The 14,970-nt window shown below is 65.9% G+C and overlaps 5 protein-coding genes across 5 annotated transcripts; 4 read left to right on the forward strand and 1 right to left on the reverse strand.

Annotated features, from left to right (window-relative positions):
- Positions 1-404: 404 nt before the first annotated feature.
- On the forward strand, positions 405-2,145 carry Q8F55_007398 (uncharacterized protein; the record flags this gene model as incomplete). Its single annotated transcript, XM_069355831.1, has 5 exons — positions 405-1,115; positions 1,148-1,378; positions 1,411-1,729; positions 1,762-1,921; positions 1,953-2,145. The coding sequence occupies 5 exons, from the start codon at positions 405-407 to the stop codon at positions 2,143-2,145; spliced, it is 1,614 nt and encodes a 537-aa protein (XP_069205672.1).
- A 123-nt stretch (positions 2,146-2,268) lies between these two features.
- On the reverse strand, positions 2,269-3,348 carry Q8F55_007399 (uncharacterized protein; the record flags this gene model as incomplete). Its single annotated transcript, XM_069355832.1, has 4 exons — positions 2,269-2,322; positions 2,395-2,744; positions 2,781-3,056; positions 3,114-3,348. The coding sequence occupies 4 exons, from the start codon at positions 3,346-3,348 to the stop codon at positions 2,269-2,271; spliced, it is 915 nt and encodes a 304-aa protein (XP_069205673.1).
- Positions 3,349-4,208: 860 nt separating this feature from the next.
- Positions 4,209-5,985, forward strand: Q8F55_007400 (uncharacterized protein; the record flags this gene model as incomplete). The annotated part of the gene is made up of 3 exons (XM_069355833.1): positions 4,209-4,469; positions 4,504-5,587; positions 5,636-5,985. The coding sequence occupies 3 exons, from the start codon at positions 4,209-4,211 to the stop codon at positions 5,983-5,985; spliced, it is 1,695 nt and encodes a 564-aa protein (XP_069205674.1).
- Positions 5,986-7,358: 1,373 nt separating this feature from the next.
- Q8F55_007401 (uncharacterized protein) lies at positions 7,359-9,895 on the forward strand (the record flags this gene model as incomplete). The annotated part of the gene is made up of 5 exons (XM_069355834.1): positions 7,359-7,823; positions 7,959-7,997; positions 8,036-8,504; positions 8,546-8,874; positions 8,918-9,895. The coding sequence occupies 5 exons, from the start codon at positions 7,359-7,361 to the stop codon at positions 9,893-9,895; spliced, it is 2,280 nt and encodes a 759-aa protein (XP_069205675.1).
- A 1,262-nt stretch (positions 9,896-11,157) lies between these two features.
- Q8F55_007402 (uncharacterized protein) lies at positions 11,158-14,714 on the forward strand (the record flags this gene model as incomplete). The annotated part of the gene is made up of 7 exons (XM_069355835.1): positions 11,158-11,250; positions 11,289-11,457; positions 11,504-11,829; positions 11,864-12,151; positions 12,186-13,751; positions 13,789-14,369; positions 14,414-14,714. 7 exons carry the CDS (start codon positions 11,158-11,160, stop codon positions 14,712-14,714), a joined length of 3,324 nt encoding a protein of 1,107 aa, XP_069205676.1.
- Between the last annotated feature and the right edge of the window lie 256 nt (positions 14,715-14,970).

Genomic DNA, 14,970 nt, shown 5'->3' on the forward strand with positions numbered 1-14,970 from the left:
CCTGCTCGAGGCGATGGGTGATGACGAGGCAGCGCGGCGACACGAGGGCATGCTGTTGTCCTCACGGAACACGTTACGAGATTAAGCTCACGCCAGCGGTATGCGGACATATCTCGCGGCCACGCGCCGCGTCGACTCGCGGCGACTACCATCACGGCGCGGCGAGTACTGCCCGCGGCGTGCTCGACCTCGTCGACACGGCGTGCGATGCGCGTCCCGGGTTTCTAGTTGCGAGCGTGGCGTGGCGTGTGAGCTGCTCAGCAGCGAGTTCAACGCCAACTGCGTCTGTTGCGTCTTGCTCGTGTCAACAAGTGCTTGGCACTCGGACTGACCAGAGTCTCGTGCATGCCGACGGCGCTCGCATACTTGAGGCGCCGAGGCCGCTCCCACGACCCCCACTCACGATGCCACTGACCTCGCACCTCCCCAGCGTCGCCTCCCTCCTCCCCAGCAGCGCTGCCTGGCTCCTCGCGGCGCTCTCCCTCGCCCTCGCCCTCTGGGCCTACGCCTACCCCTACACGGCGCGCACCCTCCCCTTCCGCAACCTCCCCGGCCCCGCCCCGCCCTCCGTCCTCTTCGGAAGCCTCCTCGCGGCCCAGTCTGCGGGCACCTACGGGCGCTGGGCAGCGACCCACGGGCCCACCCTCCGCTTCCGCGCCCTCCTCGGCGCCTGGCGCATAGCCAGCACCGACCCCGTCGCTGTCGCCCATGTCCTGGCAAACACGCACCTCTTCCACCGGCAGGCGGGGTTCAACGCGCTCCTCCTGCGCATGTTCGGGCCCGGCGTCCTCATGGTCGAGGGGGAGGCACACCGTCGACAGCGGCGGGCCCTCGGGACCGCGTTCTCGGCCGAGGGCGTGCGCCGCATGATGCCCGTGCTCTGGGACGCGGCGTACGCGCTCGCCCAGAGGCTGGGGGAGGGCGAGGCCGAGCTGCACGACGGCTTCATGCGCACCGCGATCGAGGCGATCGCGCGCGCCGGGTTCAGCTACGACCTCCGGGCCGGCATGGAGACCAACCCCCTCAGCCGGTTCCTCTTCCTCGCGACGCACGGCATCCAGCGGCCGAGCATCAGCCGCCTCCTCCAGATCTCGTACCCCGCCCTCCTGGCGCTCGTGAGGCCCCCGCTGACGGCCGCTGACACTAGCCCACGGCGTTCACGCGCGCGATTGACGCACACCGGCGCGCCGCCGACGAGGTGGGGCGCGCCATCGTGGCCGCGCGCAGGGCGGAGCTGCGCGAGGCGGTCGCCGGCGAGGCCAAGGGCGACGATGGTGGGAGGGACGCGCTCAGCCGGCTGCTGAAGGCGAACACGTCCGAGCTCGACGAGAAACAGCGCCTCTCGGACGCCGAGGTGCTCGCGCAGATCGGCGCGCTGGTGAGCTGCGTGCCGCTCAAAGCTCACCCCAGATGCTGGCCGGCAACGAGTCGTCGGCCTCAGCCCTCTCCTGGGCGTGCCTCCACCTCGCGCAGCACCCGGGCGTGCAGGCGCGCCTGCGGGCCGAGCTCGACGCCGTGCCCGACGACCGGCCAGGCTTGGACGAGCTCGCCGCCCTTCCCTACCTCGACGCCGTAGTGCGCGAGGTGCTGCGCGTCGACGCGCCGCTGCCGCACGTCGTGCGGACGTGCGTGCGCGGCGCCGTCGTGCCCCTCGGCGTGCCTATCGGCGGGCGGGACGGGCGCGTCGTCGACAGCGTGCGAGTGCCGCGCGGCACCGAGTTTGTCATCCGTACGTTGTGCCACTCCTAAGCTCACCCCCAGCGATTAGCGAGATCAACAAGAGCACAGCCGTGTGGGGGCCCGACGCGGCTCAGTTCAACCCCGACCGCTATGCCCGCGACGCCCGCGCCGCGGACGCGCCCAGCGTCCCGGGCATATGGGGCAACCTCTTAACGTTCCTCGCCGGGCCGCACAACTGCATGTGAGTGGCACCTCGGGCGCGCTGACCCCAGGGGATACCGCTTCGCGCTGGCCGAGATCAAGGCCGTGCTGTTTGTCCTCCTGCGGAGCTTCACGCTCGAACCCCTCCCGTCGGCCCCGCGCATTGAGCGCCGCTGCCAGGGGTTCGTGCAGCGCCCGTTTGTCGCTGGCGAGGAGGAGAAGGGGATCCAGCTGCCCGTCGTTCTGCGGCGGAGGGTGGAGTAGGTGCTGTCATGGCTGGCATGGCCTGGTCAAAAGTCAATTGGGTCAGCTCCGCCGCCGCCGTCCGCCTCGCTTCACGCTTTGCTTCGCATCCCATGCAGCTGTCCTCATCTAAGTCTATACCCCCTAAGCGTCCTCCGGGAGGTCGGGCACAGGGAAGTCCTCGAACATGTGCTCCTTCTGCAGGGTGTCAGCGGACTTTGGCCAGCCAAATCCGAAATCCGCGGGGCAAACCCCGCCCAGCTTACTCACGTAGTAGCGGTAGTGGGCCTTCTTGCCCGCGGCGTCAATCTCGGCGATCTGCTCGGGCGTGAGGTCCTCGAGCTTGTCGACATCGGCGAGCTTCTGGATGCGCTCGGCGTTGGTCGACGAGGTGACGGCCACGACGCCCTTCTGGATCGTCCACAGCAGGAGGATGGACGCGGCGTCGACGCCGCGCTCGGCCGCGATGCGCTCAAGCACGACCTTGAGCGAGCCACCGCCCGACGGGTGGCGGAGGAGAGGGGAGAGGGGGCCGTACGACTGGGTCACGATGCCGAGGGCCGCCTGCTTGGCCAACAGGGGCTCGAGCTGCGTGAGCAGGAAGGGGTGGTACTCGAGCTCTGGTGGGGTCAGCGCGCCCGCCAACACCGACTCACGGTTCACGACCGGCTGGATGCGCGCCACCTTGAGCACGTCGTCAATGTCCTGCTCGCGGAAGTTGGAGAAGCCGAGCGACGCGCCCTTGAGCGTGCCGTCGAGCACCAGGTCCTCGAGGTAGGTCCAGAACTCGCCAATCTTGCCCTTCTCGGGCACGTAAGGGTTGTGGATGAGGATGAGGTCGGGGATGGTCTCGAGCTTGGCGATGGACTCGACGACGGCCTCGCGGATGTTGTCGGCGGTCGTGCCCTTGGCCGCGGCCGTGTTCTCGGACACTGCGGGGGTGGGCGTGAGTCAACCTCCGACTCGCCCTCCCCCCCACACACACTCACGCTTAGTCGTGATCCACACCTTGTCGCGCGACACGCCGGCCTTCTTGATGCTCGCGGCCGTCTCAGCCTCGGTCTCGTACAGCTGCGCCGTGTCGATGTGGAGGATGCCGTCCTCGAGGGCGATGGCGCCGGCGTCGACGGCCTTTGAGCCCGACGACGCGAGGCCGCCGGTGCCGTTGCCCCAGCCGATGGCGGGGACCTTCTTGCCGTCCGAGAGGGTGATGGTGCGGGGCATTGCGCGGAGTCTAGGTGATGAGGAGGAGGAGGAGGAGGAGGAGGAGGAGGAGGAAGGAGATGGATGTCGATGTGTAAGTTGTTGCGGCGTCGAATGGCGTCATGGTGGCAGCAGGCTGCCAATTTCAAACCTCCACCTCTGGCACTCCTCGCTCCCCACATCGCTCACTGCAACAACAACCAGCACATTCTTGGCCCCGACGACCCGACGACCTCCCCCAGCCGCGTATAGAACAGATAGGAGCTACCAGCTGCTCTCCGCTCTGCGCGCCGCGATTGCCTCAGCCGTCCGACATGGTGTCGGCTCGCCACCGTCGACTTTCGCTCGGTAGCCACATCGCTCGGAGCGAGTCATGTCCCGCCCGCCATGTACCACGCTGCACACGCCGCCGCCGACGTCTATCACGGCGACCAGTTGACTGTCCGCTCGTGCCGACGACCATCGTCTGCGTCGGCAACGCAGCATGCGCTCTGCATCCCACTCAAACCCACCCCAGCGCACGCTGGGCGGACCAAAGTCACCCCGAAATCAGTTTTGCCTAAAACGGAGATGGAGATCGATCTCCGTCTCCGCGCCTGCCAAGCCGCATGTGGCTCCACCTCGTTCGACGTTGACAGTGACAAACCTGCACAATACCGAGCGAGCAGCGCCGAGCAGCCCGCGCGGCGCATCGCGTATCATGCTGACAGAGAACAGGCAGTTCTCCATCTCCGCTCCTATCAGTCCGTCGGATCGCGACCGCCTGCGCCGCTCGGATCCGGCGCGCTCTCGGACGGGTCGCCGAGCAGACACGTCTACTAAAGCTTTTGCCCGGCCCAAGACTCTTCCCCACTGACTCTCACCCTCTCACCACCACCACAATGACAGGCCCAGACGCCTCACGCGCCGAGGGACCCACCGTCGTCCCCGGACCCATCGTCCCCGACTACTCGTGCGGGCTGGAACAGACCATCTCGCGCGTCCTCTCCCACCAGCCAGAGGACCCCAAGGCCGCCCAGCAGCCCATCGCCGTCGCCCCGCCCGCAGTCGACAAGGGCCCGTGGGGATGGAGGTGGCGCTCTGCCGACTGGTTCATTACCGCCGTTGTGGCGTGGAGCATTGCCAGCGACAACATCAGCTATGTGAGTGGCGGACGTGGGGCTCAGCTGACCCCAGGCCATCATCGTCCCCGTCATCCCGTTCCATCTCGAGAAGCTGGGCTACGACAACCTGTCGAGCCGAACAGGCTACCTCCTCTTCGCATACTCTGGCGGCATCCTCATCGCAACCTTCCCCGTGGCCTACTTCTTCCACAAGTACCGCTGGCGCCGCGGCCCGCTCATCGTCGCAGTCTTCGTCATGGAGGCGAGCTTTATCATGTTCATGCTCGGCAACCACTACGTCGCAATGATCATGGGCCGCATCCTGCAGGGCGCGTGCTCAGCCGTCGTGTGGACGGTCGGTCTGGCACTCATCACGGAAAACATCGACGAGAAGAACATTGGCAAGCACATCGGCATCGCGCTCACCGGCTTCACGCTCGGCACGACCATCGGCCCACCCGTCGGCGGTGCGCTGTACAAGCGCCTCGGATGGAACGCGCCCTTCATTTTCTGCATCATCATCAACGCGGTCGACCTGGGTGTGCGACTGCTCGTGCTTGAGAAGCGCCTCATGCATAACTGGCACCCGACCGAGAAGGCTCGCCTGGAGTGGGAGGCGTGTGCAGAGGCCTCAGCTCAGGCCGCCGAGGCGGAGGGCCAGGCGCCGGCAGCTATCACGGCGTCCACCAAGGGCAAGGCGGAGATCGCCACCTCGACTACCGACTCGGCTCGCCCCCCATCTGTCAACTCGACCGCTGTGACGCTCGCGCCCCCCGCCACACCCCCTGCCCCCTCAGAGCCGGAGGAGGAGAAGCACCTGTCGCCCTTTGGCGTCATCATGGCACTCCTCTCCATCCCCCGCGGCATGGCGGCGCTCGGCATCGCATTCATCTTCGGACTCATGTACGGCGCGATGGACGCGTCGCTGGCGCTGCACGTCAACGACGTGTGGGGCAAGGACTCTGAGACGGTCGGCTTCATGTTCCTCGCGCGCGGCGCACCAGAGTTCTTCATCGGCCCGATCGCGGGCTGGGTCGCGGACAAGTTTGGGCCCGAGTGGCTCATCCTGCCTGCCATCCTCGTCAACCTGCCATGGCTCCCGCTGCTGACGCTGCGCAAGAGCATCGTGGGCTTCTTCATTGTGTTTGCGTGCACTGGTGAGTCGTGCTAGGCTCCACATGTCTGGACCCCGCTCACCCAACCAGGCTTTACGGAAAACGCAATCAACATCGGAGCGTCGATCGAGCTCGCGCACGTCGCCAAGATGCGCGAGGGCATCGGCGCGATCCACCAGTTTGCCGCTCTCAACCTCGCGTTCAGCGTGTCCCTCGCCGTCGGGTCCGTCATCGGCGGCCAGATCTACGACCACGTAAAGCCCAAGGGCTGGGACGTGATTTGCTGGATGTGTTTCGGCGGCAGCCTGCTGCTCATTGTCCCGCCGCTCTTCTGGGCCGGCGACCGGCCGCTCGGACGGCGGTGGCGCCAGGGCCGGGCGAGGGCCGACGAGGTCGAGGCGGCGGCGCCGGCGGCCACGGCCACGGCCAGTGAGAAGTAGGAGTCGGCCGCGGCAACTGCATCGGATCGCATAGTTTCTCCGTCTGGGAGAGCAAGTAGACAGGCATTCAGGCATTGTACAACAGCATCACACCCCTCACGACGCACCCACTTCTCATGGCATCGCATCCCACCTCTCATGCATCACACACATGTCACCAGCAGCCGAGCCGACGCTTGCCACGGGCAAATAGCACGGGCCGCAGCGCAACGTGCCTGCCTGTCGCACCCGATCCGAACTCAAGGCGTCACCGGACGCTCGCCGAACATTGACCCGCACCCGCGCCGGCACCCGCACCCACCGCCTATCCGCAGCACCCGGTGACCAGCCACCAGCCACCGGGGCCGCTGTCGGCCGACGACCCTGGGGATCGGCCACCGTATCAGATTACCTCTGTGTCCATTCTCGGCCTAGGAAAGTGGATGGATCTGGCCGCGGATTCCTTGGCGAGGGGAGGTGGAGGGGAGAGGCACGTACCCTCACGCCAGCAGGGCTCGCAGCGGCGCTCCCAGCAGGGCTCCGAGCAGGGCACCCCGGTAACGAAGGTGCTAGCCTAGTGGGCTGTTGTCGTGCTTTCGGTGCCATCTTCGGGGTGGATGCTGCGCGCTGCGCCAATTGTGGAGCGTCGTCGCTGTCACGGGGCTGGCAGCCAGCAAGTCATGGGGCCTGCTGCTCCACTGAGTCGCCCGCATCGTCTCATGGCCTCGCGCGCTGTCCTTGTTCGCATCAGCCAAACAAGGCCCCTCCTTTTCGAGCGACGAGCGACACGCCGGCGACACCCCAGCGACACGCCATGCCCATGCGCTCCGCGCTCGCGCTCCGCCAGGCCCCGCGACCCTGCCCGCGTGGCGCGCGATCCAGGCAGCTGCGGGCAGTCCAGACCACTGGCGCAACCCCTCCTCTTGGCGTTCCACATTCGGCGCTGGTGTTTGCTGGGCGATCGGCCGAGGGTCGCCATGTGAGCGAGTCAGATGCACGCGGATTGCGTAGTGTTTCGTCGCATGTCGTCGTCGCGCCGTCATGGGCGGCCGGCAGCCAGTCTGGTGTATCAGATAACGTTTGCGCTGGGCCCTGCTAACCGAAAATACTACAGCAAAAAGGCACTGGCCCCTTGGCGTGTCGGAGCGTCGGCCGAGCGCAGCCAGCGTGCAGTGCCACCTGCCGTCTAACCCCCCGGCGCCGGTAGCTTCGACCACGGACATGACAATGCTAGGTTCGGGGGTGCGTGGGTACGGTGCACAACTCTATCCTGCGGCGCCGAAGATTTGCTGCGTCTCGGCCGGGTGGGAGGCCAGCCGAGGCAAATGTATATAGGAGGTGTTGTCTGCGGCACTTTCTTTCCCAGAGACGACAGGAGACGACCGACAGCGACGATGCGCACGACGACAACCACGACCGTGCTCTCCCTCGCGGCGCTCGCGGCGGCCCCGCTCGCGCTCGCCGCCGAAAAGGTCATCGACGTGCGGCCCCGCCCGACGTGGTGCTTCTTCGGGTGCGACGACGTCCTCTCGGCCATCCACTTTGTCGACAAGAACGACACGCTCGGGTACTACGAGAGCAAGATTGCGTCCCCGCTCTACGTGACCTCTGTGGTCGCGTGCATGCAGACGTACTGCGCCGCCAACGCCATCCCCGGCTGGGACTATGTGCTCAAGTATGCGGCTGAGAACGGCGCCGAGGGTCTCGTGCCCTCGTACAACGACATTGTGAAGAAGCTCCCCCCGCTGTCTAGCATCCCCGTCATCGACGTCGAGACGATCGGCAAGAACGAGTCGAACATGTACCACTACCCTGTTATCCCCAACCAGGAGAACTTTGACCACGGCAAGGAGACCGAGGTAAGTGGCATGGCTCGCATGTGGCACACGACGGCGCCTCACCCTCCTCGACACCACACTACCCCCCGTCCTCGCCACCACACCGCCTCTTGTCGCCCTCGCGATCGCTCCGGGCAACGCTGACGCGGCACGCAGATCTGGTGGGACATGGAGATGATCCAGCACCATGCATACGTAAGTCTCTCATCTCTCACTGCATACTCACACCCCAGGGCTGGTCCATGTACATTCTCCTCGGCCTCATGGTCGCCTTCGGCATCGCCAACCGCCTGTTCACGCTCTACGTCGCCCGCTCGCACAAGTACACTGTCGACGCCGAGTCGGGTGCTGTCGGCGGCAAGCGCGGCCCCATGACCAGCGCGTACACATGGTACCGGGCCAAGATCTCGACACCCGCGCTGCTCGGCTACCGCCACCTGCAGCCGTGGGGCTGGATCTCGATCCCGACGCGCATCCAGGCCATCGCCATCGCCTTCTACGTCCTCCTCAACTTCATCTTCACCCTCGTCGGCTACCACACCTTCGACCACCACGCCTACTGGCCCACCGAGCCCCAGTCGTTCCAGCTGTGGCGTTACGTCGCCGACCGCACCGGCATCATGGCCTTCTACAACCTCCCCCTGCTGTGGATCCTGGCCGGCCGCAACGACATCCTCATCTGGGTCACCGGGTGGACGTACCGTGAGTTGCCGGGGCGTGGAACGCAGCTGACGGCGACACAGAGTCGTGCAACATCTTCCACCGCTGGGCCGCCCGCGTCGCCATCGTCCAGGCCATCGTCCACTCGGCCGCGTACACCTGGCTCGAGCTCCGCCACGAAAAGTACTCCGAGTTCTGGGCAGAGGAGTACTGGCGCATGGGCGTCTTTGCGACCGTCTGCATGTGCCTCCTCATCCCATTCTCCCTCAAGCCCGTCCGCGAGAAGGCCTACGAGTTCTTCCTCATCATGCACATCCTCCTCGCCGTCGTCGTCCTCGTCATGCTCTGGTACCACGTCAAGATCTTTGACGGCTCCTACAACCCCTGGCTGTGGGCCTGTGTCGGCATCTGGGTGAGTACTCTGCTTCAGCCACAACCCCCCGCTAACGTGTCAGGCCTTTGACCGCCTCCTCCGCATCGTCCGCATCACGGTGCTCTCCTTCCGCACCGCGACCGGCCAGAACACGGTCGCGACCATGACGGGCGGCTCCGAGGGCCTGATCCGCATGTCCATCAACTCTTCCGTCCGCATCAACCCCAAGCCGGGCAGCTACTACTTCCTCTACTCGCCGCGCTCGATCAAGCCGTGGGAGAACCACCCGTTCACCCTCGGCTCGTGGGAGCAGACCGACGCCGGCACGACGCTGCACTTCCTCTTCGCGCCGCAGGCCGGCTGGACGCGCAGCATCCAGAAGCGCATCGCCAAGGTCAACGAGGGCGTCGCGCCGTCGACCTCGATGCGCGTGCTCCTCGAAGGGCCCTACGGGCACGACCACCCCGTCACGTCGTACGAGAACATCCTCCTCGTCGCCGGAGGGTCCGGCATCACCGCACTCCTGCCCTACGTGTTCGCGCTGCAGAACGAGCCGGCGCCACGGCACGCGCGCCACGTCACGGTCGTGTGGGTCGTCCGCAACGCGCACTACGCCGCCGATGTGCTCGCGCGCGAGCTCGCGCCAAAGCACACGGCGGGCATCGACATCCAGGTGTACGTCTCGCGCGAGGAGGGCGCGACGGCGTCCGACGTCATCGACGGGCTGCCGACCGAGGTCGCGGCCGAGGTGGAGAGCGACGACGGGTCGGGCTCGGGTCCCCAGGAGAGCCCGTCGCAGGAGAAGCCGGTTGGCAAGGGAGAGGACGACAGCGACGGCGAGGGACACCTCCGTATCCGCTCGGGACGGCCGACGATGGAGGCCTTGGTCGCACGCTCCATGTCCCAGCTTGTCGGGGCCGAGCGCCTCGCCGTGCTCGGCTGTGGGCCGGCCGGCATGATGGACGACCTCCGCCGCGCAGTCTCGACGCGCTACGGTAGTGGCGAGGGCCAGGTCAGCGGCTCGACGATCGAGTACTTTGAGGAGGCGTTCATGTGGTAGAGTAGACAATAAAAAGTCCCGAGCTGGACATAGATAGGGTAGAGGTGTAATGAATCGATGACAAGGATGCTACGCCAGGACGTCGCCGTATCGCGCGATGAGAGGCGAGTTGCGGAACGCTACGGCACAGGCGAGGGCCGGACCTGTTAACAGCCCGACGATGACTTTGAGGAGGCGTTCATGTTAAAGTCCGACCTGCGACAATAGATGGGCGGTAATGTCAGATGGTCAAAGCGGGCATGGTGGTGGGTGGAGGCCGTGTCGGTCGCGCTCGCCGACTGACGCAATGCCTGTTATGCGCGTCGTGTGCCCCTGGTCAACATGCCGCGGATAGAGTTGCGGCCAGTTCTGAAGCGGCGATGCGAGGGCCCAACAGCTGAGAGCAGCCCACTCCGCTCTTGACCCCTCGACCAGGCAAAGGGAGAGTTTACTGCCCCCGCCCTGAGTGACCCAGGACGCAATAAATGGGGGTTGATGGTCTAAAACCTTTGCGCCGACGCGTCGCCTGGCCAAACCTACGCACTCGAGCTGGTGGATCTGCTGTCGTGCTGCTCTTAGTGCTTGGGCAAGCTTGAGAGCCAGGTCCAAGTGGGCCTACCACCTCAGCGCTGTCTCGGAGCCCTCGGCTGTCTGTCCGCGCCCATGCTGGTTGCCTCGACGCCCCGCGTTGAAGCCGAGCCACCCTCGACGCCGACGGACGCCGATGGACGCCATCTTGCAGGATACCGATGGTGTTCCTGACTCGTGACCAGAGAGAGAGTCTGGAACTGGTGAGAATGGGTCGAATGGGTCAGATCGGGTCAGTCGAGGGTCTCTGAATGGGCGTTGGATGAATAGCAAAGTGGCGTTGCCGTCATCCCTGATAACGACTGGTGTCATGCGCGTCGAGGCTCGTCCGACCTGAAGGCGTTCGTTCAACCTTTCAAGCCACCACAACTTGACCTGATTGATATGCCCACTACATCTGTGCATGGATATGCACCGACGACGACCCTCGGCGCCTCGTTCAGGTTGCTGTGGGTTGCCCACGGACGGCGGCGCAGGGAGGAGGCGCCGAGGCGTCTTGGTCTTGCCCTCCACACGCACGCTGCACACTCGTCCAGTTTACTGATCTGCATCGCGCCTTCTCGTCGTCGTCTCTCATCCTCACAGTCGCCCGTCTCGACCTCTGTCTCTGTGTCGAGTAGTGGTTGCCCCGGCTACACCACTCACCTCACCACCCTCACCGCGGGCAGCACTGGCAACAGCACCACCCCACCACCATGCGCCTCGCGTCCCCCCGGCTGCGGCAGTGCCGGTGGGCCCTCATCGCCGTCGTCGCAATGTCGCTCCTGCTCTTGGCGCTCCAGCACGAGGTGGGTGGGCACCGTCATGGGCATAGACTGACCCGCAGGAGCTCGTCCCCTACGCCCGAGGCGGGTACGACGACGACGACGCGAGCTACAGCGTCCACCACGACATCGACCTGGCCGACTATGACTCGCAGTTCATGGACGGCCAGCGGCCCGTCATTCCCAGCGCGCAGGGCCGCGTCCTCATCACTGGCGGCGGCGGCATGATCGGTGAGTGTTGTGGGGTGTTGGCTGCCCGGCGACTGACATCCCCCAGGCAAGCAGGTCGTTCGCCGCCTTCTCTCCGCCGGCACGCCAGTCACCGTCTACGACCTCATCTTCCACCCCGACGAGCTCAAGGCCATCAAGCGCGAGTACCCCAAGGCCGACCTGCGGCACGTCAAGGGCGACATCCGCGACCGCACCAAGCTGCGCACCGCCATGACCAAGGACGTCGTCGGCGTGATCCACCTGGCGGCCGTGAGCCGCGTGCTCTGGTGTCTCGAGAACGAGCGCGACTGCACCGACGTCAATGTGCGCGGGACGCAGATCGTGCTCGAGGAGTTTACCGGCAGCTGGTTTATCCAGGCGAGCTCGCGCGAGGTAGGTGCTGCGGCGGAGCAGCGCTGACGCCCAGGTGTATGGCAAGGCCGACAACTACCCCGTGCCCGAGGACACGCCGCACCAGGCCGCCAACGTCTATGGCCAGTCCAAGGCCGACGCCGAGGTCGTCATCACGCAGCACCTTGCCGGCATTGCCGAGCGCTCGCCGGCCGTCTCGCCCCAGATCCCCCTCGACGTGATCATGCTCCGCCTGTCCAACGTCTACGGCAGCAACTTTGACCACCGCGAGCGGCTCATCCCGGCCATCATGACCCAGGCGCTCGCGCACCGCACGATCCAGATCGTCGGCGGCGACCAGGACGTGAGTGGGGTGCTGTGGCCCAGCTGACATGCAGCTCGACATGGTCAACATCCACGACGTCGTCAACGCGTTCGGCCTCGCGGTCAACCGGCTGGAGGAGCGCCGCCGCGCGGTCGACCACACGGCCTCCCAGGCCGAGGTCTTCAACATCGGCACCAACACCTCGACCTCGGCCATCAAGCTCATCCGCAAGATCCTGCACCTCACCAACTCGTCGTCCCCGATCCAGACGCTGCCGGGCGACAACCGCTTCCCGGACAAGTATGTCGGCAGCACGGAGCGCTCGCGCGAGGTGCTCGGCTACGAGGCGCAGGTCGGCATCGACCAGGGCCTCCACCGCCTCGCCATCGCCTACCTCACCGACACGACCGATTACCTGTACCACAAGATTGGGCGCGACTGCAAGCGCCCGCGCGCCTTCACGATCAAGGACCTCATCAGCCTCAACGGGTGCTCCGGCACCGTCGCGGGCGACTTTGGCGGCGAGCCGCGGTATGCTTTCCTGCGCGAGGCCAACCGCTTTGACCCCAACCAGCAGGACAAGCTCGGTGAGCCGCCAAAGTACGAGTGGGTCGACTCGGACATGCCGACACTGTGGGAGTTTGAGATCAAGCCGTTTGGGAAGAAGCAGGCGAGCGTCAAGCTCAAGGGCACGGCGAGGAACACCGACAAGGAGTGGTACTTTGAGGCGCCGGACAGCTACACCACGACGAGCGAGTTCCTCGCCGAGGTTGACGAGGACACTGGCTACGTCTGGCTGACTACGGCGTCGGGCGCTCCTGTCATCACGCACAACAATGGATTCGACCAGCGCCGTCGGGAGCTCGACGCGGCGTCTACCAACACCTTCCGCTTTACGCCGTTCTGCTGCCCCGGTAAGACGCCAGGGTGGCCCGGGTTCAGGCAGGACCCGCTCGCGGCCGCGATCCTCGACGAGAGCACGTCCAACAAGCGCGCTTTCGACGCGTCCCAGCCGAAGCGCATGTGCCAGCGGCTGAAGCAGGCGCAGGCCGTCACGCGCCAGCGCCTCGACCTGCTCATGGCGTACCCGCAGCCCATCGACATCCCCGAGGCGCCGATGCCGACGGGTGAGCCGCACGACTGGCGCATGCGCGGCCGCGACGTGTGCACCAACCTGTGCGACCACCCGACTGTGTGCTTGGACACTGGCGACTGCGCGTGCGGACAGGCGTCGTGTGTGCCGCGCCTGCGCTTCCCCTTTGCGCCGTTCGCCAACACGCCCGACCTGTCATACCAGCCCCACCTTACCGTCGACTGGGAGAAGATTGAGACCAAGAACCCTGGTGCGCTGGTCGCCGCTGTCGAGCGCTCGTCGTGGCAGAATGTACTCCGCCCCGGCGCGCGCCGCTGGCTCAGCCGCAACCCCGACTGGTGGCCTATCAACGTGACGGCACTGCCGGACGATGTGCAGAATGACCGAAACGACAACCCCGACCACTATGACCGGCTGCAGACCGAGTCGCACGGGTGCTACTCGGCCGACAGTGTCATGGAGCGCGGTGCAAAGGGGCTGAGCCAGCCGATGGAGCTCGACGACAGAACGCTCGTGTTCCTCCCGCACTGGGAGTACACACTCAGGGTGGGTGGAAGCGTCGCTGCTAGTGCTGACATTGCAGTTCCCTCCGGTTGTTGAGTGGGCGAACAACGCGCTCGAGCACAACATCCCCAAGCCGTTCGACACGTCGCGCATGATTGTGCCCTTCACGTTCGACTGGGGGCGCTGCAACACGATCCTGCACCACCTGTACCACATCCGCCTGCACAGCTCGCCCAACGAGGCGCTCATCCGCGCGTCGTCGTGGCAGCCGATGGGCGACCTCAACAGCCCGTGCTACTTTATGGACCAGGACGTGGTCATCCCGGCGCGCACCTGCCTGCAGGACAAGCTGCGCGAGCGGTTTGGCCAGATCTCGGACGTGCGCCCGAGCCGCCTGCGCTCCATCCTCACGACGTTCAAGGGCTCGCCCAACGGCGCGGGCACGAGCGTGCGCCAGAAGCTCCAGTGCGACCGACCTTACAAGACGATCCGGGGCAACCTCGAGGGCGGCAACGAGCTCGACGTGTTCTGGGGCCGCATGAAGCTGTACCCTGATGGGTCCGAGGCGGATTACATGGAGACGATTGGGGACACGGTCTTCTGCCCGCTGCCGCGTGGCACGACGGGCTGGGCGACGCGTACCATCGACGTTATCTACGCGTAGGTGTCGGCGCGTGATTGCATTCAGAGCTAACCCACCCCAGCGGCTGCATCCCCGTGCTGATCGGCGACCAGACGCAGCACCCGTTCTGGGACATGCTCGACTGGGCAAAGTTCTCGATCCAGGTCAACGACATCGACATTGACCACTTTGAGACGATCCTGCTGTCGTACACGTGGGAGGACATTCAGCGGATGCAGGCGAACCTGATGCTGGTGCGCGACGCGTTCCTGTATCCAGCCGAGGGCAAGCTGCACGAGAACCTGGACCAGAACCTGCGCGGGCCGTTCTACTACGCCATGCACAACGCGGCGCTGTTGCGGCAGACGAGGTATCCTGTGTAGGGGGAGTTGGGCGGTGGACGTGATAGATTGTAACACTAGGGACACTGGGGATGTATCTTGTGGTCTGGGCTAGAGTCGCCGAGGCGGCGGAAGGCGGCGCCAGCCGCCGAGCGAGACGCCGAGGCCGTCGGGCATGGCGAGTGGTGGTGATATCAGTAGGCGTGGGGTGCGCTGCAGGCCAGCGGCTGCGCTCCTGCGCAAGCCAGCGATGCCAGCGCAACGGCGAGTGGCCCGCGCGGTGCCCGTCGGCGCCGGG

The sequence above is a fragment of the Vanrija albida genome (assembly GCF_041260175.1).
Source record: "Vanrija albida strain AlHP1 chromosome Unknown contig_6, whole genome shotgun sequence".
In the NCBI taxonomy this organism is placed as follows: domain Eukaryota; kingdom Fungi; phylum Basidiomycota; class Tremellomycetes; order Trichosporonales; family Trichosporonaceae; genus Vanrija; species Vanrija albida.